This window comes from Seriola dumerili, unplaced genomic scaffold (genome assembly GCF_002260705.1).
Source record: "Seriola dumerili isolate Sdu_G_001 unplaced genomic scaffold, Sdu_1.0 BDQW01000052.1, whole genome shotgun sequence".
NCBI classification, from domain to species: Eukaryota; Metazoa; Chordata; class Actinopteri; order Carangiformes; family Carangidae; genus Seriola; species Seriola dumerili.
Window position 1 is genome coordinate 11,257,263 of NW_019174307.1, and position 26,019 is coordinate 11,283,281.

Consider the following 26,019-nt stretch of genomic DNA (forward strand, 5'->3'; position numbering starts at 1 on the left):
ATTGGAGAAGTGAACATACATCAGAGATGAAACGATCAGTTAGTCATTGCCAAACATGCCATCTGTCTGCAGCTTCTCAAATGTAAATATTTTATGCTTTACTTTGTTTTATGTGACAGCAATTTGAATATCTTTGGTTTGTGGACTGTTGGTACAAAAAAAAGTAATGCAAAAATGACATCCTCACCTGTGGGATATTTTATAGAGAAAACAATCAATAGAGAGAATAATTTGCAGATTAATCAATAATGAAAATAATTACAGCTTCTTCCCTATTTGTTAGATTTTACTTATATAATGTGTGTCCACTATTATGCTACAGATTATGTAAGGGTCTATTTGTGGATTCTATAGCATAATAGTCTGGTCTATCTTTCATAAAACTCAGTAACATATACTCAGTATTTTGTAGTACACTACTCACATAGCATATACAATACCTTTCTTATGTATTCTGCTTTTTTATATCCAGTTTCTGTACAAATTGTTTTAAAGGTGTTTTGCTTTAACTTAAATGTCAATTTGTGGTTCTGTTTAATTGCATCGCTTTATAATAAGAGGTGTTTCTAATATTTCAGTGATATAAATGCATTGGACAAAATATTACAAACAATTTGCAGAGTAATGCAATGCTATTCAGGAGCACCATCCAAACTCTATGTAATATATAGGGTCCCCCTGCCTATTTACATAAAGGCTATAGACGGACGCTTTGTGTTTCTTTAACTTAAAAAAAAAAAAAGAAAAGAAAAGAAAAGATAATAGGTCACATCACATGGGGCAGTGACCACTTTTAATTCATGAAGTGTTACAAGGTCAGATTCACATCTACTGAGTACTACATCAAACCTGTCAGTAGGTGGCACAGTTTACCAAGCATGGCGTAGTCATGAAGCCCATTCCTACATTGTTGCTTTATTATTTGCGCTTACATTTCCCTGTTTTACTAATATTGATTAACGATCAGTTCGAGTTTGGCTGTAATAAATCCTTAAAGTAGACACATCAGATCTTGAGCAATTTATTGTCTTATTCCTGCCGTAATATGTCAGCAGCAGTCATATAAAAACAAACGCTTTAAATAAAACATCTTCTTCCACGGTCAGTTCACAAGGGAACCTACTTCCACTGTCAGGTCGAGTGTTACTCTAAAGGGGCTGACGCAAAAAGTGGTTTACCTTGATTACACCGTGGTGTAGCCGGCATAGCGTACACCGACTGTACTGCATGACATTTCAACGCACCAATCAGTTGCGGAGGAGCTGATTGAGTCTACTTCCCTACAGTGGAATAGCTGAGGGGAAGCGGACGGACGGCGATCTCACACGGATATCTCATCATCAGCCGAGTCCGCGCGGTCAGATCGCCTGTGAGAGACCTCCGAGATACAGCGGGCCATCGATTTCTCTTTCGACCCGGTCACAGTGTCTGCTGCAGGGTGAAATGGCCGGTATTTTGGCGTGGTTTTGGAACGAGAGGTTCTGGCTCCCCCATAATGTAACCTGGGCTGACTTAAAAAACACAGATGAGGCTACGTTCCCGCAAGCCGAGGACCTCTATCTGGCGTGTCCTTTAGCATTCTGCATCTTTATGATACGACTGGTTTTCGAAAGGTGGGTCTAAAGCACATGCCATTAATCCAGGTGGCCGCGAAACGGTTTGTTGTTATGTCGATGAAATGTTCCGGGTGGATGATGCAGCACAGCCCTCTGTCCATGTTCGTCAGTCTGTTACCTAAACAATGGCATCTTATCCGGTTAGCCCACAAATCACCAGGGTTGATCATCCTTCTTTCGGCAGGCCCGCAGCATTACGAGCTGTCTGTATTTGATTCATCTGTCAGTGCACACACAGTGCAGCCAAGTTACCCTACCTGCCCAAACCCAGCTACTGCCCTCTCAGCCCAAACCCAGATTTCAGTAAAGCACGAGGCTGAGAACAGGCTGATTTTTTTTTTTTTTCTTAACTGCCCCAGTTGTGATGGGTGCATGTTGCATCACAATATCTCTGAATATTATTGTACAATCAGCAATATACAGTAAGGCACAGAGACATGATAGTCACAGCTATGCTCCTCATGCATATGTGGGTCAGGAGTCTCTTTAGGGCATTTAGTGACTGAGGCCTTAAATTTCTCCATTAAACCCTTCAGAATTTATCCCTGAAAATGCAGCATGTTAAAAAAGTGAATTTCATATTGACCCATAGGTGTTGAATCCATGTGGTGCTGTATATATCATGAATGTATCCATATCTTATTAAATACCCATTTGATAACTCAGATGCACAGATGCACGTGTCTAGATAACTGTTACTCACCACAAGCAAAGAGTTTATGGCTATGCATGTGACTCCAGATGAATGCCTCGTGTCCCCATCCCTAAATGTGACTAATGTACCTATAATTCATCTCAATGATACTGTCTCTGTTTTGATGTTGATCACAGAATGGTGTCCCGATCTTTTACCTGCAGGTTTATTGCAAGACCATGTGCGATGGGCCTGAAGATCCAAGCCAACGGGCCACAAAAAGCACAACCCAACGCTATCCTCGAGAAGGTTTTCACTGCTATAACCAAGGTGGTGCATGTGTTCCTCCTCGTTCTTGTTTATGTCTTGTCATGCCTTTGTAATTTGTACTACAATGAAAGCTACATCTAACACACTGAGTGGTTATTTTTGTCTTTCCAGCACCCAGATGAGAAGAGGCTTGAAGGCCTGTCCAAGCAGCTCGACTGGGATGTGCGGACCATCCAGCGCTGGTTCAGACAGCGGCGCAACCAGGAGAAGCCCAGCACTCTAGCTCGATTCTGTGAAAGCATGTAAGGCAAATTACATTTAACACCACAACATATACCTAACTTACAGACTTTCCTGACGGCTGTAAGAAATCCATCACAGTGACCATCATGTCTGCTTTGTAGCTGTCATGTGTAATGTGAATTTATTGTTGGCTGCTTAATGCCATTCTAAGTGAAGGCTGATTTAAATAGGCTGCACTCCATTACCACTCATCAATAGCAGAACCATGACAGTAGGAAAAGCAGGCATGATGTTCGCAGTGATAGATAACTTTATCCCTGCAAGTTTCATGTTTCTGCAAGTTCATTTTCATACTGGTTATGGAAATGAAAGGAAACACTATGGCTGCTTAGAAGCACACATTCTCAAACATGTTTTACTTAAATAAATGGTGGCAGTCATTTAAAGGTGATTCTTAGAGCTATAATTCACAGCTCGTTTTATTATTGATTACTACAGTGATTATTCTCTATTAATTATTAATCATTTAGTCTAAAAAATGTCCAAAAAAATAGTTAAATATATGAAAGAAGACATCTTCATATGACTTGTTTCATCAGACCAATAGTTTAAAACTCCAAAATATTCCTTTTAAAATGATACAAAACAGTCCCCACTTTTGGAAACTGGAAAGTTTGGCATTTTTGTTTGAAAAATGACAGAAACAATTTATCAGAAAAGTTAAATAGATTACTTTTTTGGCTATTCAATTAATCAGCCAATTGCTTCAGCTGTTATTATTTTTTAGTAAATAAACAAACAGAAACAGAAATGTTCCTATAGTCCAAAACCTGCCATTCAGTAGCTACTTCAGTTGTGGTTGGTTTCTGTCTGGTACAATGCTTATGAAGATTGCAACATGAATGCTTGTGCGTCTGTGGGATAATAGTCAAATGTGTCCCAGTGCGAACCAACAAACCCACTCAGGCTGTAATAGAGAACTGGCTAATCTGCAGTAGAGGGTTTGCCATCAGGGAGATTGTAGTTACTTAGCAGTGTGATGTTAAAGGCCAATGAGCGAGTGTGGCTGTCAGAGCAGAGTCATGTCTGACACCAGTAGAGCCAATCTGGCAGTTTGAGACACAGGGAGCCTCACATCTTCTGATCTGCCCGAGGCTGCTGTTCACTCAGGAGGACAGTGTTGGCTGATTAAACCAATGGACTCCTATTACAACCTTCAAGAGCAATCTGAAAACGCAAACCTGTTTCCTTACATGCAAGAAGAAAGCGGATTTGTGCTCCTCTCGAACACGCATGAGCTTTTGAAAACATGCTTAGCTGGCATTAGTTCTCTTTAAGCAACGATTGCGCCAAAGCTGTTATCTGCATACAGCATAATTGACTGCAGACGACATTGTGCTTTGCAATAGTTTGGCCAGGTTGTCTGTTTCAGTTGCTTACGATGCAATTCTCTAAACGGGGTTGGCTTCAGTCCTTTAGCAGCGATTGTGCTCTAATTAGGCCCTCATGCACAGCTGTTGCAGACTGATAGCATTCTTTGTCTCTCAGTTGTCAGGATGGCTGATCTGTTGTCTGTTCTTTTCATTATGCAGACAGTATGTAACAGACACATTTGCTCAGGGAATAATGAAGACTCTGCATGGAGTTTGTTTACTAGCTATTGTTATTGCCTCTCTTTTTCCACAGATATACAGCAAAAAAAAAAAAAAAGCCATTCCAACAAGTTCAAGCATGGATTTTTTTTTTTTAACAAGTAACCTACAGTAACCCCTGTTTCTCACAACAGAAACTGAAATCTTTCCAAAAATTTCTTAAAACAGATGTTGTGCAGTCATAGCATAGAAACAGTTCTAGAAACAAACAGAAAATGACCTGAACACTGAAGTGGTATTATTTCACCACAGTGAAGGAGGTTACTTGTGTTTGGAAATATTAATTATATTTTGAAAGAGACTAAATGACAGATTAAGATGACCACACCAATTTTTGCAGTGTAGTTTTACCTGCGAACCCCTCCTCTCTTCAGTGTTCCTTGGTTAGGACAGGCTGAGGCAGGATCACGCTTTCATGTCCTCAATGGCCCCAGTTGTCTGATCTCATCTTCCTCTGTCCTTTCTCTTCTCTGCTTTCACTGAGAGCAAAGAAATGATCGTAAGCAAAATAATGCAATTCACTGCTTCTTGAGACACTGAGATTGGCTTTTTCTGTGATCACTAAATAGTTTGTATTTTTATCCTGTAAGATTTGGCCTTTGATGTATGCTAAAATGGTTTTCAAAGGATCTTGTATGGTATGGCTTTTCGGGCATAGACATATAAATACAAGTATGTACAATGGATCTTTTAAGGAATAGTTTTACATTTTGGGAAAGATGCTTATCCCCTTTCTTGCTGAGATTTAGATGAGGAGATTGATACCACTCTTGTATGTGTACTATGAATATGAAGCTACCGCCAGCAGCTGGTTACTTTAGCTTAGTACAAAGTCTGGAAACAGGGGGAAACAGCTGGCCTGGCTCTGTCCAAAGGTAACAGAATACATCTAACAGCTCACTAATTAACACATGATATCTCACTTGTTTGAACCAAACAAAAAATGAAGTATAAAAGCAGTAAGCTGTTGTGAGGGGTTATTTGCTGCAGTCTCGCTTGGCTGGGCACAGTGACTTGCCTGATGTCACTGTGATAAGTCTACAAAAAGTAACTATGCATGAGCAAGAAATAACGATAATAGAGATATATTGAGATGTGTTGTGTTAAATATCAGAATATTTTCCAGAATGTTAAACTATTCCTTAAAGTTTTTGTTTGTTGTTTTCGAGTTGTGTGGTCATTGCAAAATTTCACATTCATAACTACAAATGAACACCTGCATTTCCTTGACAACGAATGCCCTAAAACTATGCTCTCTTAATTCATTCATTTTCTTTACTTCAGTCAGATATTAAAAAAAAAAACCAAAGCCTGCAGTAAATTCTTAAGATGAATTTAGGCACTTAACCTCTACAGAAACATACTATTAATAGCAGCTAAGATTAGCAATATCCTCATTACTGCTCCTTCTCCAACCAAAATGTAAGTGTGTGATTTTCATACCTTTCAACCAACACACCTCCCTAGGAGCAGCTCAGTAGACACCAAGCTGACAACTAATAAGCATGTTTGTGCTCGGCACATGCTTATACTCATGCTGAGTGATGAGCCACATACACATGTTCTTGAGAGACGACGGCCACACCCCTGTTTTTTTCCTTAAAATTAGTCGCAGTCTTCTGGCTGGCACCACATTAAAAATAACTAGCTATTAACAAGCTTTTTCATGTGGGCAATTGGAAATCAGGCCTAGTAATCAGAGCAAATTAGACAAATATACAAAGGTGAAAAGGATAGCTATTACTGCCTGAAGCTTAATAGAGCTGGTACTGCTGATTTAACAGCAAAGATGGAATATATATCAAGGCTTTCTCACAACTGAATTTTGATTAAAGCTAGCTCATGACTGATTGTGATGTTGAACCATCTGGAAGCAAACAGTTGCATTCAGCTGGTGCTTAGACTACCCACCTGGAGAAGTGACAACGTTGAATCAAATAAGCCAGCAGGACCTGCTTTTTATCATTTCATTCCAAAGCTAGGTGCTACACTCAGACTAAAGCCAACCCCATTACTTAGTTTTTGATCAAATCAAAGCTAGTACAATTATTTCCTCCCTCAGGCAACGGCCTGTCTAAACAGGTACATTTGGTTTAATGGGAATCAGTGGATCTGTCTCAGTTTAAAACTCACAGTCATGAATAATTCATTAATCTATAATCAAGCTATTGTGAAAGGATGATGGTTCCGTGTGTATCCTGACTCATTACGTAAGCTTACTGGTATTATATCATATGAGTCAAAATTTGTTACTGGTTTGTCAACCTGCGACAGTTACTAACCAGCACCAATTAATTACAAGTGTAATCGACTAATTGCTGCTACATCATGAGCAGGAAATAAACCCTTGACCCTTAGATAATTGAATGAAAAACATTTCCATTTCTCTAGAACCAGTCTTTATCAACATTGTATCTGGAAAACATAACTCATAATTACAAAAAAAAAACCATCTGTGCCTGACTTCAGAAAAAAATCTATTCACAGGAAGCCGTGTGAGTCATTGTGATTGTACATATATAGCAACGATTCAGCAGCACTTGAAAAAGACTCTTGCGTGCTTGATGAACCAGTTGCCATGCAACAGTTTTTACTGCGTGCCAGGTAGACTTGTCCAGTTAATTTGGCTTTACAATACTGTTGATGAAGCACAAAAGGCAGTTAATGACAGCTTCCACAGGCCACATGTTAACATGTTAATAATTTCTCCACTAAGAGTTACAACTGAATATCTTCAACAAAAATCCACATGAAAGATGTGCCTGAACTGAGAAGCTGAAATGGATTTACCCTGCTCTCGTTTAAAGTGTTCGTGTCAGGTTGTGTTTGGAGGCTGTGGCTGTCAAAATGTGTTTGATTTGAGGTCAGCTGGAAAAAACCACACAGTACAACCTGCAGAACCTCATCTCACATGACAAGCTATACAGCTTCTGTCACAGCCACGGGAGTGAATAGTGGCAGTTCTCCTCATATGTCAGGGGAATCTGGCTGTGTTTTGTTCCTCCTCTACATGTTTTACTTCATTAAACTATCACACTGTATTCAGATGTGTATCTTACATCTATATATCTTAGAACATAGGCCCCACTGGGAAAAAACATTTAATCTAACTGGTGAAAAATTTGTCAAAAGCTGTGACAACTCAAGAACGCACAACAGGGGGTCTCTCACTCAAGCCTTGCAGTCAAAGTTGCTTTTGTTCCCTGCATAAAGATATTTGCTCTTGTCTGATGCAACTTCCAGAGTTATGCAGAAAGGGACTTGCTAGTTAGCCAGTCTTAAATCTTTCCTCCCAGTTGCTGACTGTTATAAGTTGGGTATATATTCACATCTCCCTGCTCAGCAAAGCTTTGATCACTGAAATGTCAGCTGAAGCAGTTTCTTCTTTGCCTGTAAGCTCAGACCTCATGATCACTTTCCCTACTATTGTGTAGTCGTGGTTACTGTAAATGATGTGCAGGGTTATATAAAGCACAGAGCAGGCTGGGCCGGGACTGGACACTGTGAGTGTCTCGTCTTTCCCTCCGGACCTCACCAATGTGAATTCAGTGATGTCCCATTTTTAGTGAGTCACCCTAGACTGCAGATGTGGAGAAGTAAGGACCTCACACCACTTACTGTGCTGCAGTGTTCTGCAAATGAAAACCAAATAATATAAGTAGTATACAGCACAAGTTGCATGAACTAACACATCCCCTGGTAATGTTTATAGTTTGGAATGTATGTCTATTGTTGGATTAGAGGATGTGATGCAGCTCCATTATTCTCAAGTAATTGGCCTGAGTGGATTAAAACACTTTTCTTCTCTCTCTAATCTTCTAATTCTGTTGTGACTTAAAAATTACTGCATAAAGCTTTAGTTAGATTCTAGAAAAAATGTGAAAACAAAGTAGAAAAGAAAAAGCCAAACAAAGGGAGCAAATGTAAATTGCAAACACACTGCTTATCTGAGGGATAATGTCTGTCACACTTGCAGTTTGGAGTATTCCCTAAGCCCCTAACCATTTGGGAGCAGCCAGATATGCCCCCAGCTTTTTCAAGGCTATAAGATGCCATGAAACAAATTGTTAAGATTGCAAAATTAATGGTAGGTTTGTTGAGGCTTAATGAATATGTGTGTTCAGTTAAGCTAGCTCTGGACTTTTTGTAGCCTTCAACTTAGATCAACCCAGGGTGAAGAACTGTCATTCTTCAGCATTCACTCTTGCTGTTGCTGTATATCCATTATGTTTTTCTTTATTTCTTTCAGGTGGAGGTTTACATTCTATCTATACATATTTACCTACGGAGTGCGTTTCCTTAAAAAGGTAAGTTTTACCAAGACAATTGAGCACCAACCTCCTGTTATGACTGCTAAAGTTAGTATGAGTCATTGAGGTTTGGGGCTATTTTCTACACAACATACAGTGTGGACGTCTATGGCCAGCATGAAAATCCTGTGGTTTATGAATAGCATGATGCCTAGTCATGGGACTGGGAGGTACAATGGAAGCTATGGTGTAAGGGACTAAGTTTACAAAGTAAATTTGCATTACAGCCTAGGACAAAAGGTGTTTGTTAATAATGGATCTTACCAGGATCTTACAGTGTAAAAGGAAGCTGCTGGCAAATAAAACACTCCTTATGCTAAAAATGCAATCCATTAATCAGGCAATACATTTTTCACCAATTTGTAACACTCAGTGATGACTTTCTTTTGATCATGAATGTCAGTCGCTAGAAGTCAATATTGATATATACTTATATTTCAACAGTTACTTGAAATGCAAAACAGCTGAAATGACTATAGTTGGCTGTTGACAGCTATTTTCTAAACTTAACATACATCACAAATAGTGTTATTGTTCAGTGGATGAGATGACAATGTTATTGTTGTATGGATAATGTCGAAGTGGTTCTTCTTATGCCTCTCCATCCTGTTGTATTGTGACTACTGCCCGAGTGACTCAAAGATATGTAAGACTGGCTTTAAAAAAATATCTGAGATAATATTATGATTTAGCGTGCTCTTTAAAACACTTTCACAGTCTAGCTAATGCTCACTTGGTTTGTGAAAACTGATAATGTTACCGTGTGTTTCCATACCATGCGAAGTTCAGGGGATCCCGCCAAGTAAAATCCACTCTCCCAGCAGCTGTTGAGGTTACTGAAGAGTGACCAGCAACCTTGTGAGAGTTCAGAAATGATGGTCATTTTGTCAAATGAGCCAGTTAAATATTACTGAAATATGTGGCTGGGATGAATTAGTATATTTCATACATATATTCATGAAAATACATAATTTAGTATAATCACTAGAGCGATAGTTGAGACAGCAGAAAGGGGAAAATCTCTCAAAGAAACAAGTTGCATGACATAGCACTTTGTGAAAATAGTTCATTCCTTGGCAGTCCCTACTGCAGGCTTCAGTCGCTGTGGGGTTTATTAATAGACCAGGTCTGGAGATGTAAACTCAGCGATGGGTCACTGTTTGCTTATAACACATTCTTTAGTATCACAGTTACCATTTCTCTATTCGTCCTGATATCATGTCTTTACACAGGACCTCATATAGGGCTAAACGCCTCTGGTTCCTTGGTAATCTTGCTTCCTTTTACATCAAAGTATGCACTGTAAAAGTAAATCTGTTATACATTCACTATTTAATAAACCACATTGATTTGATTTGGAATCCATCAAGGGAATTATAAAATTTTCAGTGGTTACATTGATATCTACGTGTTAGATGTTAAATAACAAGGAAATATTGAACTCCAGCTGTACATCTGGGAACAACATAGCACTGCATTGATGTTGTAGTTAATGGACCCTGCTTTTCTATGTTTTATTGAAAGGCTTTAACACAACTTTGTGTCAAATACCCTTTTTGGTTTGTTTTGGCTAATTGATAACATTGTTTTACTTTTATGAAATACAACATATGAGCTTTTGTCATGTATGGAACATGCCATTTTTGTCCCTGGAGTTTTTGCATTAATTACAACACTGTCTTAACTTTAGTAATTCTATCACAGTTTTATGATATTTTATATTTCAAATATAAAATAATCTAAGATGATATAGTTTTATTTGTTTCATATAGGTTAAAGTGTATTGATTTTAAGTGACTGTTTTTATTTCCTGCAGACTCCATGGTTATGGAACACTAAAGAGTGCTGGTACAACTACCCCTACCAGGTAAAGGTCTTTTAACAAAGCAGTTTTCACCCATCCTCAGTAATCATGATACAGCAAGATGACTGGCATTACCAACACTCCCACTTCCAAAATATTTGTTTTAACCCTGTTGCTCTGTGTGTTTATGCAGCCACTGACTGTGGACATCCATTATTACTATATACTGGAGCTGTCTTTCTACCTCTCCTTACTCTTTTCCCAATTCACAGACATCAGGAGGAAGGTAAGAATGACTGCAAGTCACACCAAAGCATCTCTAATAACATGGATCATTGAATGTTTGGTCAAAAATCTACTGCTAGAAGTGACACTTTTAGTCACTTTTTGTGTCTAAACCAGACAATTCTGTTCTGTTTCTGCCATTGTAAGTAGCGATATAACAAGGCATCATTATCCTTGTCTGACTGTCTCTTCTCTAACTGTCACCATGACTCCGTAATGTTTTTGCATGTGAACATTTGCTTTCTGCCTCAGTGTATTCTCACTGGTGTGTGAAATAACAAAACATTGCGAGGGTAAGAAGGATTAGCAGTTTTTTGAACATTCAGAAATTGGATTCACCGTCAAACTTCATAAAAACTTTTCTCAAACTTTTTGCCATTGGCTGGCTTTGAGCTTGTTTTGGTTAATTAAAAGTTTTTGTGTAATCCACTCAGCAAATTTCCATACTATTGTGAAGATGGTGCCATTCAATATGCAGGTATTATCTAAATGATTTTAAAGAGCCATTTCACTAAACGAACAGATTTAAAGTTAAGCCTGGAAGAAGAAATACAGAGGGCCTAGTTTTATTGCCCAGTCATAATTAAAACTGAAAAAAATAGATGTATGTATATATGTAATTGTTATTTCTTTTTTCATGTATCAGCCAGTTAGGTATAATGTTTAGTTTCAGGTGTCATTAACCATATATACAGCATATGAAGGTGTACTGCATTTGTATTACAAGGTTTGATAGGTCCATCTTGGTCTGTGTTTGTAAGAACTGAGATTCATTTTCAGTTTGTACAAACACTCTTAATGGGCAGCAACTAACTTCAACTCACATTCTTTTTTTATATAGCTACATATAAAAATGGCCACACGTTTGGTTCATTAAAGTATCAATTTGCATGCCTTTCAGCCATGATCTTACTCCTGTCTCCAGTCCATTCCCAGCTCTGCCCTCTCCACAACACACTCCACTCACTGCACTCACAGCAGCCCCCATGATGCCATGCTGTGTATGCCTTCACTCTGTCATCTTCTTTGTTGACTGTTGGCATGTTGTCTGTTTTTGTTTCTCCTTTCAGTTTTTTCATGCACAGTACTACACTGAGGAGGTCCTCTGCACCCCCTGCCAATTCCAGTATGTTCTCCCCTGCACACTCTTGCCTTGCTTTCATTCTGTATCTTGCACCATTGCTCTTCCTTCTCACCCTCCTTCTCATTCTTTCACTATGTTGGACTGGTTCTGGTCGCTTTGAGCTGAGACATTTCAGTAGCTAAAGATTTGCTAGAGGAATGCTTCCCCATGTCACCTGTCTGCATCCTTAGTCACCTGGAGCTCCATTCAAGCAAATCCCAAACCTAATGGCTCATACCAAGATAGGACCATATAATAACAGGAACGGTCATATATTTTTACGAGATATTAACTGTAGCCACAATAGTGATTGTTTTTAGTTGGAACAGTGGTGGAATGTAATAACTAAGCACATTTTCTCGAGTGCTGTACTTAAATGTGTACTTTATTTGTGTAGTTCAATTTCATGCCACTTCATACTCTCCATACTTTCCACTACAGTTCAGAGGACGATATTATACCTTTAACGCCATTGACATCTATAGTAGTTACTTCACAAATTAAGATTTTACATGCAAACCATATTATGAACTTATAAAATACAATGTATTTTCATAGATTAAACTACCCAATAGTATATAAATACATTAATATATCTCCACCATGACCACTTACAACAATAAAACACTGCTCATTCATTTTTGCATCAGCAATAACAATCGAAACATGCAGTGTAATATATAATAGTATGACAGTCACAGAGGGCATTTTTCTGCTTAGGGGTACTTTTGATACTTTCATTACATTTTGTTGATAATACTCACCTTAGAAACATTTTGAATGCAGCACTTTTACTTGTAAAGCAGTATTTTTTTAATTAACTGATCTGCATGTTCCTCCACCACTGCTTTGAATAATATTTTGAGATAACTGTATTACAGTTTGACACAATGACAATCAGATGACACAGTGTTCATGAATGCTTGGACACTGAGGATGTACTTGGTATTTTTGTATAAGTGGTGATTAATCATGGCCTTGTCATAAATTTTTTTTAATATCTTTTCAATAGTGTTGCCAATCACGGTGGTACATGATGAACATGCCTCAGCAAAATAGAGGTTTTATTTTGAAAGGCATTGGTCTACACAATAATCACATGTGCAGCTACTTACTTGGGCAAAGCACATTTTAAGGACATGAAAACATAAATGTGGTGCTTCTTCTGCTCGTTTTGGAAACAGGCTCGACTGTGTTGCACAATGGTCCCACAAATTCAGCTGATATTAGTTAGCAGTGGGGGCCTTGTCATATTGAAACTACAGAATTTTCATCGGTGTAAACACGCAAGGCCACTGTGTGCACACAGGGTAGTCAAGTCCCTTTTACTTTATCACATTTTTGTACTGTACTACTATGTCCTGCATGCAGTGACTCAAACAGCCATCAAGCAGTTTTCAAAGTGCTTTCTATGGTTGTGTGACATTTCCTTGGCAACTGTGTCCCTAGGATTTCCTGATCATGTTCCTGCACCACGTAGCAACAATCTCCCTCATCACCTTTTCCTACGTGAACAACATGGCAAGAGTGGGAAGTCTGGTCATGTGTCTCCATGATGCAGCCGACGTGCTGATAGAGGTGAGGATGGGCGAGAGAATTAAATGCTATAGATGGACAGATGGGCACATAGAGGCAAAGCTGGCTGGGTGTGTGGGTGGAGTGTTTGGACTTTTACATCTTTATCTATATTTGAATACAACTCTTATATCATGAGCATTACGTCAGACTGTATTATACAGATATAGTTGCTGGAAACAAGAGCTTTTTAAGTCTTATACTGTCAGAAATAAATTCAAGTAGTGGCTTACATGATAAAATTAATTGTGCATTTTTTTCACCAGGCTGCCAAGATGGCCAACTATGCCAAATGTCAGATTCTGTGCAACCTCCTGTTTGCAATGTTTGCAATTCTCTTCATAAGTTCCAGACTGGGAGTTTACCCTGTCTGGTAAGTGTTATTCTCTCCTCTCTCTTCTCCTGTGTACCATCATTAGCATCCCTCTGATGGCTGGCTATAGTGAAGTAGTGTTAACCTGCCATTTGTATACGCTGCAGTGCACACAGACAGTCAGAGTTAAAATATCTGAGCAGTAGATGTCTGAGTTGCTCTGCACAGTTTAGCAGGCCATTCCTGATCTCAGTGGGGTTTTTTTTTTTTAACTACTTTCTCTACAACGACTTGCAGTTCAGACACATCTCTGTGAATATTGTTGCTAAGAAATAGTTACTATGGATACAGCAGCTTTAACCTCTCAAAGAAAGCCATACAAATGAACCGCAGATCATTATGGTTATTGCTTTATCATTGAAAACAGTGTCTAGAGTTTCACCTAATTGTTAAAACATCAAAGGGCTTTAGGATCATTTTGCTTGTGTTGCTTTTTCAGTTTTAAATGTGCATTGAATTTATTCAACATTTTAAGTTGGAGCTACTCTATCAAATTTTCTGTACCAGAGAATAGAGGCAGGTTTAAATATTTTAAATCATTTATTTGGCTTTGTTTGGCCAGACATTTAAAAGTCTAATTACAGTAGCTGGTGAAAGCCAGTTACAATGAGCCATTCTGATGACCCTGAATTATTTGCAGAATTACCACTAATCAATTTTAGTCCTTGAAAGTGCGTGCAACAGTCATCTTGAAGTCATCAGCAGCAGTGTTATCATACCTTTCATGAGTGAAGGGAGACATGATTTAGTTTCCAAATCAGGCAGACCTTGTTTGCTTTTCTTTGAGATACCATCTAAACTTGATCAGCACAAAAATGCTATTTTGAGCATCTAGATTCAAGTTTGTTGTCTTTAACAAGTAGGGCAATTCTGAAGAAAGCATTTGAGACACACAGAGGCTTTTGGATGAGTTGATGCAGCAATTTAAGAGTTTTTAAAAAGATTTCGGTCGGTACCCCACTGTTTTCTGCCTTTGTTGCCACACTGTAATATGATGATCCAACACTACATTTTAGTCAGCCCCCACCACAGCGGTAGTAAAGTTGTCATTACTGTAAAGCTGTTGCCATGGCTTCAGTATCTGGAGTATGATTCACAGACAGCCATTTGCAAGAATTTGTCCCAGAGATAAATTTGTCACAGATACTTGAAATTTTGATCGTATGTCATGACGCCGCAGCGCTGCATCGCTTTTTCTACTCCATTAACCGTTTTTTATTATAATGTTTCGATTTATTGCTGTATATATATTGAACTATAAACAAAACACTATTTCAAATACACATCTATTTGTGCTATAAACGCATCATTAAAGGTGCTCCATGAAAGACAAAGAGCTGGAGCAGAGCCCACCTCATTTCTTTTCCCTGGCGTCTGTTTGGTTTTTTTTTTCTACACAATAATTCCCCCACTCAAATTGAGTGCTTTTAATCCTTGTGTTTTTCTAATGAAAAATGTTGGAGTTAATGATCTCTCTCCCCCCTCTGTGGCTATGGAAGGATTTTAAATACCACCTTGTTTGAGAGTTGGGAGATTGTAGGGCCCTACCCGTCCTGGTGGGTCTTCAACCTGCTTCTGATCCTGCTGCAGCTTCTTCACTCCTTCTGGTCCTACCTCATAGTGAAGACGGCGTGCCGAGCTATATCCAGAGGAAAGGTGAGTCATTACACACAGCTCCTCCTCTGAGTCTTTCTACATAATTCTTCCATTTATACCTGTTCTTGCATAATGATGTTTCGCTGCTAATATATCCATTAATACTGTGTAGAGTGTTCAACAGCCACTGACTTTCTGTTTGTGTTCTCTATGTTAACCTGCAACCTTCGAGGTGGGAAAATGGAATCCCTTACATGTGAGTAGCCTTAAAAGGGGAACAGCTTAATCAACATGGTGTACCTTATATTTAGTTTGAGGGCATGTCTATAGCAACTGTGTGTAATCATTTGTATTCATCATGATCCTGACTGTCAATCAGCTCTAACCTAATCAGTGCATGTGTAGTCACACTAGCGTTATGGCTTCAGGGATGGCAATGTCAGTCAGTTGGACGCTCCACCACTTTGGTCCAGACTGAAATATCTTAAATATCGCAAATGTCAGATGGATTGCCATGACATTTGGCACATACATTCATGTTCCCCTCAGGATGAAATGTAATAACTTTGGTGAGCTTCTGACTTTTTCTATAGCGCTATCATCAGGTCAAAATTTTGATTTATTTAACACTTTGGTTTATGACTAAATATCTGTAAAACTGATAACATTACCATCAGCTTCAGCTGTACTTTATGCTTAGTGCACACGTTAGTGTGCTGACATTAGCATTTAGCTTAAATTACCGCTCTGCCTAAGTTCAGCCTCAAATACCTGCCAGCATGGCTGTAGACTCTTAGCCTTGTTTAAATCTTCCATCTCATCATCACCATTTGTTGCAGCTTTTCATTGGTATTCCTGCAATTATTTGTCAATTTATTCATAAATCCCAAATAGCTTATTATATCTGAATAAATTGACACCTGGCATGTCAAATTACATAATGTCTAGTGTTAATAAGTCAATTATGTGATTGTTAGAAAATGAATTGCCAACAAGTCTGATAAACAATTAATCATTTATAGGGCCTAGAAATGCCAGACATTCTCTGGTAGCAGCCTCTCAAACGTGAGGACTTGCTGCTGTTCTGTTTTATATCATTCTAAATTGACCATCTATGGGTTTTCACCTGCTAGTAGGATAAAACAAGCTTGAGAAATTGAAATGGGCATTTTCCATTATTTTCTGACATTTTACAGACTAAACAATTAAGCTATCAACCTGATGAAATAATCAAGAGATTGATTAGACCGAAAATAATCAGCTGCTGTCTAAAAAAATGTTTTGTTTAGATATCTCCATATTTCAAGTTTGCAAATTGATTTTATGGCTTTTGCAGCTTGTTGCTTCATATTGATTGGCATAGAACACTTCCCTGTTTGATATGTAAAAGCCCATTTGTGACACCACCATGCATGACTGCCACAGATAATGACAGAGACAAGAATTTTAATGAGAAGAATCTAATCTCCGACCATCCCTTTTTATTGCTGCAGGTGTCAAAAGATGACCGCAGCGACATCGAGTCCAGCTCTGATGAGGATGACAGCCCCCCACCCCATCAGAAGCACCACAACAGCACCACCAACGGGACCAATAAAAATCACGGGACCAACGGCTACCTGACAGGAGCCCCATATCCCGACGAACACTGACTAAGCTGATATCACAACACTGGAGCCATGCTACAGACACCATCCATCAATCTGTGTGTGTGTGTGTATTTGAGTGTATGGTGGAGACTTGAACAACATCGCCTGTCTGGTACTGGAAGTTCTTACAAGATTTAAGTGAATGCAGTTTTGTTATCAATTTGATTCTTTACTAATTTCCTTGCGCAATTTATTCTCTTCATATATGTATTTGCATCCAAATGCACACCGAGATATCAAAGCACTCCTATTGGTACAACCCACTCTGTTTAGCCAATGAAAGCATTCCACTTTATGGTGTAAGCATGCTACTTTAACATACAGTAGTCTGGCATACTGGGGGTGTGTTTTCCTTATGTTTGTGTCTTTCTATGTTATTTATTTTTTATAAATATGTTTGAAGATGGTAGTTGGACATCTATTCTACTTTGATGTCAGTGTTAAAGAGGAAATCATCTGGAACAACAACACAGCTGTTTTTGTTTTTTTTTAAGCCACACATCACGACAACAAATATTAGCAAAGTGCTGAAGACCTGGGTTTACTTTTAATGCTACACCCCCAAAGATTTGCCAAAACGATGACTGAGTTTGTCTTCACTCACCAATGGATTGTAATGTGTGAAGTTTACTCACATTTAAAAAAAAAAACAAACAAACATTCTCCACTCAAACTGTATATGAGATGTCAATAACAGTATTATGTGTGTGCATCAGATATGGCTAGATGCTGTATTCCCTATTGAAGCATTTTGTTAAGTATTCTGGTACATTTCTGGTAAGCATTTCATTAAAGGCCATTTGCTGTCTTACGAGGCAGACCTGAGTTGTTTTAATTATTCAATAAAAAAATACATGAAGACTGCAAATACGTGTGGATATGTTCAATCAGAAAATGTATTAATCAAATGGTGGCATCAATGGTGGATGCTAATTTTATAAAGACATTAATTTTGTAAACTAACATTGCAGTGCTATAAATAATGACTAGAGATTATTCTTGAATAAACATTGTGTGACAATTTGCATAAGGCTTTTTTCACAGCAGGCATTTTGACATGTAACAGCAGGAAAAGCAAAGGTGTAAATAATAAAATGAATCATGGATAAATGCCATGTACGCTGCTTCAGTTTCAGGGCTCTGACATTGTGCATGCTGGCTCACTGCCACACTGTCACTGTCATGCCACTGCTAATGTTATTAGAAGCACTTGTGTTTTTCCAACTATGAAAAGTGAAAATGTTTGCTGTGAAAAAGATCCATTGAGAAGCATGCAACAGATCAGCTTCCTCTGTAGTGTCCTCAAAGACACATTAATAACAATTCACCTCCAATGTCTGCTTTGAGATGAATACAATTACTACTCAACCTACTTGACTTGACTTACACATGAATAATCCAACAGTCTGAGTCATAAAGAATCATCTCCAAATAATGGCACCTGTTACTTTAATTTCATCATTAGTGGAACCACTTTATAATAAAGCAGGTTTATAAGTGACAGGTCCATGGCCAGAATTGAACCAGGGACATTGCAATTATGGTATGCACCTTTAAGCAGCTATAATCTATATTTTTTATATCAGCTTATCAATCAACAAACTTATCAATTGTTTCACTTCTTGTATGTGAAAGGGACGATTTGAAGAGATGAACTCACAGAGCAAAATCTCTGTTCCCCTCAGCTCTACGCAGTATTTTAGCATCTTCCAGCTTGTTGTTTTGGTTTATTTTCACAGCTCTCAAAGTGTCATTTTCAGCCTCAGGGGGCTTTTCTGTGAAGAAGCTCTAAAAAAAAAAAAAAAAAAAAAAAACATTGCACACTACCTGCTAACAACAGACAGACACAGTTAGCAACTAGCTGGTGAACATAGTGGAGCATTTAAGAACTAAAGAGCCAGATTTTTCCCGGAGGAGTTGGTTATGACCAAAATATATAAATATAAAAAGAGTGAGTGTTAGATTAGTGTTGGACAGGCCAAATGAATGCTAATGATGGTCTGTGTCTTCAGGATGTCCAAATAAGAAACTGATGTAACTATTTATAATGGGTGACCTATTGCAAAGTGGCACTCAGTTGGTCTACTTCAACAGAAAATAATAAAGCCATTCTGATTGTGTAATATAACTTTTGTAGTCACCACGGACAGGCTTAGGAACATGAATGGGCCTTTGTTTTGTGTTTGTATCTTTCCCTTTCTTTATACCTGTGCCAGAATTACTTGCCATCCACCCTCAGTTTATATTTGTAGTGTCTTTTTTTCTTCCCTCTCACTGGAATTTTCCTTTGTATAGTGCACTGACAAAAGCTCAGGTGATTTCCGCATGAGTGACTTTGGGAGGAGGGTGGTCAAAGTTCCAGGTCCAAAGTCAACAAACAACCACAGTCTTAAGATGAGGGATCCTATCAGCAGCTGCTCTGTGAGTATGTCTTTTGAAAATTCAGTGCAATGGAGAAAAAACTTTGTCTTATATGAATTTTCTTGTAAGGCAGGTGTCAACACTATATCAATCACATCTAACTTTGTATGGGTTTGAACTCAGTTGATTCAGTCCATTATTGCAAAAATCTCATGGAGGCTTATTCACTGTCTTTCAGTACAACCTACTGTATCAAAATGTGAAACGATTTTCAAAAAGTGGGGAGAACTTCTGCAAAGAACTTATGACAGTTTTTCAGCAAAGGTAGGTTCAGTACAGCTATGGCATTCACACTCAGTTTTAATGACTACAGGAGTTATTGTTTGACTCAGTTATCACCCCCTTGCTGCAACCTTTTCCTGTTTTAGGGCTGAGCTGGAACTTACTTATGCTAAAGGACTGCAAAAACTTGCTGGCAAACTCATCAGGGCCTCCAAAGGAATGTCAAACAAGTAAGGGACGGTGCTAAATTTTTAATTGTTACCATTTTTGTCTGTTTTGTGTTTGACATAATATCTTCCTGGGGGCTAACTGCCATGTGTTGTACAGAAATAATGGTATCATGGAAAATAGCATGCACCAAGCAGGTTAGACATGAGCAAAACATAGCGTCAGACTAATTAGCCCACAGCTCTAACCTTTTCCTGCTGGCTCCCCACTCAGTTCCACCTACAGTGCCTGGTGTCATGTGTCAGATGAGATGTACTCAAGAGCCGACGCCCACAGGTAGTTTTCAGTTTTCAGTTCACTTCATAACTGTGCCTGTCCAGAGATTATACACATGTAAGGGAGGTCTGGAGTTAAACATGGCATTGTTATTCTCATTCCAGATCATTAGGAAATGCATTTCAACAAGAAGCAATTCTGGAAATACGACAAGTCTTAGACGAGCATAATAAGAGGAAAAGGCCTGTATGTCATTCATTAGTTTGTTTGTTTTGTTATCTCTGTTCTAACCTCAAGTTATGATGTTTTTCTAACCTTTAGTATGTTTCAATAGCTTGACAGTGCCATTGAAAGAACTGGAAAACTTGTTACTGCCAATTGGAGTGAGCAGCTCAAGGTAAAGAACCTTCCTCCAAATAGAAAAAGGAAAAAAAAACACTTTAAATATTGTGTAGTTAAGATTCAGCTGCTGCAAAGACAATTATCATCATGTTAATCCATAAATCCTTAATCCATGAAACATTTGTTTAAAGCATGTATCTATAATCTATTATAGATTTAGGAGCATTAGGAGATGCTATAAGCTTTAATAATGCTTTACGTTGTGTTAAAATAGTGACAAGACATTAAAAGTAGGATCCCAACATTTCACAAGGTCAAGAATTCATTCTGCATGGCAGGTTTAAAGTCTTAAATCCTAGTGCTGTCATGAAGGCATTACAATCAGACATAACTACACTTTCTGCTCATTATGTTTAGAGAAAACACCATAATGCTCACATGACATTATAGCCTTTCTTGTAAAATGGGCAGATTGATCATGGGCCACTGTGACGTTTGACCTTATAAAGTATTATGACTATACTTAAAATTACTTTTAGCTGTTGCTGTGGAACATCATACATTACGAAGCTATTAGAAACTTTTATGCTGCATTATGAAAGTGCGATAATGTGTTATGAAATTGATAATGACTGAATAAAATGATAACTGAAATATAAATATAGAAATGTCAAACAATAAATGGTTTAACAAGCAGTTGTAATTTTTTATTTTTTTTTAAACTTTAAACCCTGTTACGCCTTCTGTATGTGGCTTAGTGTGTGTCATTTTCTCTAGTGCAACAGCTCATGTTTCGAATCTTGCAGTTCAAAGTTGTTATAAAAATATCCCAACTCACATCAACCTCGAAGACTTAAAAAGCATCTCAAACATACGTACATCACCAGAAATAACCTGACAAAACTCAGGAATACAAAATATGTTTAAAATTAGGTTTATAGCGTAGTTAAGCGTTGAATGTAAACATATTCCTGATTTATTTACCTGTATAATTTTGTTGTGTTGTGATTTATTTATGCAATTTCTTGTGTTTCCTCATTTCTAAAACAGATAAAGAAGAAATTAGTTGGACTGACAAGAGAACATGAGGCTCTATTCAACTTTGTTGAGAACAACAAACAGATTTGCACAGAAAAGGAAAAACAAAAGGTTACAATATGTGGTTACCGCATTAGTTTCATCACTACATATGTGCTTTTTCACACTGGGAGAGAAAAGTTGTGCAAAAACTGGTCACTGAAGATGTTTTTTCCCGTTCTTGACAACAGATGCTTAACAGGTTGACTAAGTCGGCAGAGATGCAGGCGCGGGTGGATGACGAGTACTTTAACATCAACATGGAGGGTCATCAGATGAGACTCAAGTGGGAAAACACACTGAAAAACTGCTACCAGGTGCTGGAGAATGTTTTCCTAGTTCTTGTTTTGTAGGCATTTAGCTGTTCCTCTTATCCAGAGTAGCTTTTTGTGAGTGAAGAGGTACAGTAGGTTCAGTGTCTTGCTCAAGGACACCTCATTTGTGATAAGAGTTGAACCAGTGAGCTTTTGTTTGCAGAAAATGGTTTATAAGCACCAGGTCAGTCTACCACCCAAGTGCTCAGTTTGGAGCACTTAATAATCGGTGTGTTCTGCAAACTTATATCATCCTGTATTTTCTGAGATACATGCATCAGAAAAGAATAGCAGCACATGGAAAAATGTGGAAACTCTGTTCAAGGACATTTCAGCAGGGCATTGAGCTGCTGGCCCATGATCTTTTAGTTACTGAACAATCTTTCCAATCATTATGACCTTGTTTTTATTCTAATTTTGCCTCAGGTTTAAAAGACAATCATTCAACAGAAGGTGATATATTAGGGTATTACATGCTTCACAGAGTGAATGACAAAGTCAGGAATCTGGATAAGGGTTGATTAAATGTGTGTACAGAAAGCATCACAGCATTACTTTCTGCTTTTATAGATCATACAGGAGCTGGAGAAACAGCGAATTGAACTTCTGTGCAACATTTTGAATAGATACAACCTCCACATGTCCAGTTTTGGGCAGACCCTCAAACATGTAAGACATCTTGACATTCATCTATACTTAACATCCCATGATGGATATTTTAACTGATATGTATTTTTCTTCCTCCAGGGCCAAAGACAGATACAACAGTTGGTCCAGAGGGTGGATGTGGATAAAGACATACAAATCCTGGTGGAGGAAAACAGAATCACAGCTGAAGATAACAAAGCTGAGTTTTTGATGGCTGACTATTTTGTAAGTGCAGTTTTACTCTCAGAATCTGCTGTTGCATTTTGAAGGGAAGTTTGACTGCAGGCCACAGATTCATCCAATGACTCATCCATTCAAAGACATACCCAGTCATCTCTGCATGGGGTGTCTCTTTGATGAGAGTGTGCAAGCTGCACATTACAAAGATGTACTTGTCAGTTTGTGACAGGGCCTGACATGACGGCTGATTTTTAGTGTGTTCTAGTACTGGATATAGTCACTGTTTTTTAACATGTTATAAATTCAAAGCACTCAGGTCTAACTTGAAAATATGATAATAACCTCAATGGAATTTACCTGATTTAATAAAGGTTATATACTGTACATGAATGTGCAGAGTGCAGTGCAATAGCAACAATAGCATGTTAGTAAAATTTCCTGGAAACACTCCATTAATCAGTACTACACCAAGACCATCATAGTTAGTGGCGTGATTCGATAAATACATGTTATCTGTTTTCTGGTAAATCAGGAGGAGGACAGCAAATCACTGATGGGAAAAGACCGAAGAAGAGAGGCCATCAAACTCAAACTCCAGCGTCTGGAGGACAGTATTACAAAAACAAAGAAAGACTGTGAAGGTTAGTTGAGCACACTATCCATTAAATAATGCATTAAAATTAAACAATATTATTTGATGGAGATGTAAAAATTGTTGATTCATAATGGAAAGTGCAAAATAAGGTAATTGAAATTGTTTCTAAGTCACCTTTGATATTCTTGTTGCAGGAATTGAAAAGCTGATGAAAATGTACTCTGAAAATCCTTCATTCTCAAACCAAAAGAACCTTGAGGAAACTGAACAGCAGCTTGATGAGGTAAACAGCATTCAGCGTGTGTGTGTAGAAAAGATGGAGAGTGGTGGATACAAAGATGGATATATACTTTAAACTGATCATAGATTAGATTTGTTGATGGGTTGATTAATGTCATCTTATTACCTGCAGAGCACTCTAAAACTGGATCTCCTCGAGGCAACTCACTACAAACTGTCCGTATCACTGTTTGAATTAGAAGGAAAACCCAGGTCCTCTCATCGATTTAGTGACAGCATTGTGAAATGGAAAGATAAGGTAAGACTACATGTATCATCCTCAGGACAGTCTGTTGGTTTATATTACATGGTAGCTTATTTGGTTATCATTGGGAGTTTGTGATTGTAATGTCCCTGGTTTGAATCCCCACATTAATGACAAAAGTCCTGATGTGAAAACAAATAATTAGGCTCTCCCTCAGCGTAATGGCTGCATTTAAAGCAGGTCCACTGGAACTACAGTGTGATGGTTATGCTTATTGTGACAGTCTTTTAATTCAAGTACTCCTCATTTGGTTATTCTGTCTGAATTAAGCGACTGCTGCCTGGGTGCCTCGGTTAGGTTCCAGATATTATAGGTGGTTCCCAACCTCTTTTGTCTGATTTACCCCGACAGCCCCTGAAGTACCCCATCATCAACACTAGCTGTAATATGCAACACGGGAACCTTGATCTCTATTATTTTAAATAGGCTTGGGCAATTTTGCATTCCTACTAGTCCTGCAATAAAATTATTTTCATATGGAACAATGTACTTATTATTTTCTTGATCTATAAAAAATGAAAATATAGAGAATAATTATTGTTCCAATTTCCTAAAGCCCAAGGAGATGTCTTAAAATATCTTAAATAGTTTTTCTGACCAACAGCGCAAGGTCTGAAAATGATCCATTTTTTTCACATACAAGGAAAAGCAAAATCCAGGAAAAAGAAGCTGGACCTGGTGATGTTTGGCATTTTAGCTAATTATCAGAATAGTTGCCATTTCATTTTTGATCAATTAGTTGTTTCAGCTCTAATCCGTACAACATGGATTGGCGATAGCTGCCAACCACTGTATGTTTACTGTCCTACTAAACATTTCTAAAGAGAAATAATGCAGATGATCAAACATAACCCAAACTATTATTCTGTCAAAGGACTGTGAGCACAGTGTTGTTCAACTGACCCGTCAAGTCAAACTCAGGAGGACACCATTCAGATCCCGACAGTCACTTAGAGCTTCCATCATTTACAAAGGACCGGCTCAGCTTGTGACACAACAGTCTGTGGAGCCTTCACCAGATGCAAGTGACCAGGTCACCTCCACAGCTTCAACACATGAAAAGGAAGCTGTAGAGTGTGACAGCACTGTCAATGGAGCCCTACCTCACACAGGTGATGACAAAGGAGAGGGTAAGACATTTCAAGAGCACACACACGCAGATTTATTTTTAATAACCACATTTGGAAATTTTCCAATGAAATTACAGCTATAAAAAATACTAACACTTTGTAGGTCAAACATCAGAGTTGCGCAGTATGGGAAAATGCAAGGCCCTTTACAACTTCACTCCTGAACAGGATGACGAATTGACATTGAAAGAAGGTAAATTGCAACTAAGCTGCAGATTATTTCAACATCAGAAGTTTATATCTTAACTAATAAAATGATTTGTTTGTGTTTCACAGGAGATCTTCTCGACATTTACACAAAAGAGGAGAATGGTTGGTGGTTTGGTGAACTTAATGGGCAGACAGGCCATTTCCCGTCAGCCTATGTTGAGGAGCTGCCTGTCTTTTGTAGTGTCAAATCATCTGATGCCTGACTGACCTGACACATGAACAACAAAATGGCAATGGCTGAAAGGCCTCATACGAATTAAAAATACAAGTCAAGTTCCCGCCTATGTACTGACTAATGATATTCGTGGCTTTAAAATTGTTTATAAAAACAATAGCACTCAGTTCGATAATACATGTTCCTCTGCTGATAGGATCTATGATTTTTGTCACTGGTTGCTGGAGTTATTTTGTAATGCTGTTAGGATTCACACTGTATTTGAACTTTTATATCCAAACAATGATTTTTTTTTTTTCCATTATTTATGCCACAGTGTACAGCCAAACTCAACTATTGTGAAGATTTGAATAAATATGTTTTAATAGATTGATATGATTAATGCAAGTGAAAATGAAGCCCAGGAAAATAAAACTATATACTTCAGATGAGTAATAACATGAAAAATAAATGAAAACTGTTTACATCAACATGTGAATAATCAAATAATTTATCTTTACTTTTAAAGAACATCTGATTTGGGAAGTGAATACAGTTAAGTGAACTGAAGCATGACCATGCTCTGAACAAATGAGAGAGGACACATA

At 38.1% G+C, this 26,019-nt stretch overlaps 2 protein-coding genes across 4 annotated transcripts; both read left to right on the forward strand.

Annotated features, from left to right (window-relative positions):
* Nucleotides 1-1,312: 1,312 nt before the first annotated feature.
* Nucleotides 1,313-17,988, forward strand: cers6 (ceramide synthase 6). Its single transcript, XM_022740604.1, has 11 exons — nt 1,313-1,613; nt 2,475-2,580; nt 2,692-2,822; nt 8,665-8,722; nt 10,542-10,592; nt 10,723-10,815; nt 13,387-13,515; nt 13,779-13,885; nt 15,385-15,541; nt 15,714-15,737; nt 16,975-17,988. The coding sequence occupies exons 1-11, from the start codon at nt 1,444-1,446 to the stop codon at nt 17,131-17,133; spliced, it is 1,185 nt and encodes a 394-aa protein (XP_022596325.1). The 5' UTR covers nt 1,313-1,443; the 3' UTR covers nt 17,134-17,988.
* Nucleotides 17,989-19,517: 1,529 nt separating this feature from the next.
* Nucleotides 19,518-25,864, forward strand: nostrin (nitric oxide synthase trafficking). Of its 3 annotated transcripts, none has more exons than XM_022741236.1 (16): nt 19,518-19,551; nt 19,730-19,815; nt 19,920-20,003; nt 20,215-20,277; nt 20,382-20,463; nt 20,552-20,614; nt 21,610-21,708; nt 21,828-21,953; nt 22,521-22,619; nt 22,698-22,823; nt 23,311-23,419; nt 23,568-23,656; nt 23,786-23,911; nt 24,792-25,047; nt 25,151-25,240; nt 25,324-25,864. In XM_022741236.1, the coding sequence occupies exons 1-16, from the start codon at nt 19,525-19,527 to the stop codon at nt 25,458-25,460; spliced, it is 1,662 nt and encodes a 553-aa protein (XP_022596957.1). In that variant the 5' UTR covers nt 19,518-19,524; the 3' UTR covers nt 25,461-25,864. The 3 variants fall into 3 exon arrangements, with proteins under 3 accessions (XP_022596957.1, XP_022596958.1, XP_022596959.1); XM_022741237.1 differs by having other exon boundaries at nt 24,792-25,029; XM_022741238.1 differs by having other exon boundaries at nt 19,533-19,555.
* Nucleotides 25,865-26,019: the final 155 nt, after the last annotated feature.

Excerpts from the sequence above, each read along its gene's own strand:
- cers6 (XM_022740604.1), top strand. The coding sequence starts at position 1,444 with ATGGCCGGTATTTTGGCGTGGTTTTGGAACGAGAGGTTCTGGCTCCCC. Across the intron at positions 10,816-13,386 it reads TCACAGACATCAGGAGGAAG|GATTTCCTGATCATGTTCCT; the intron begins GTAAGAATGACT and ends CTGTGTCCCTAG. Across the intron at positions 13,516-13,778 it reads CAGCCGACGTGCTGATAGAG|GCTGCCAAGATGGCCAACTA; the intron begins GTGAGGATGGGC and ends TTTTTTCACCAG.
- nostrin (XM_022741236.1), top strand. The coding sequence starts at position 19,525 with ATGAGGGATCCTATCAGCAGCTGCTCT. Across the intron at positions 20,615-21,609 it reads ATTGGAGTGAGCAGCTCAAG|ATAAAGAAGAAATTAGTTGG; the intron begins GTAAAGAACCTT and ends TTTCTAAAACAG. Across the intron at positions 21,709-21,827 it reads CAGAAAAGGAAAAACAAAAG|ATGCTTAACAGGTTGACTAA; the intron begins GTTACAATATGT and ends TCTTGACAACAG.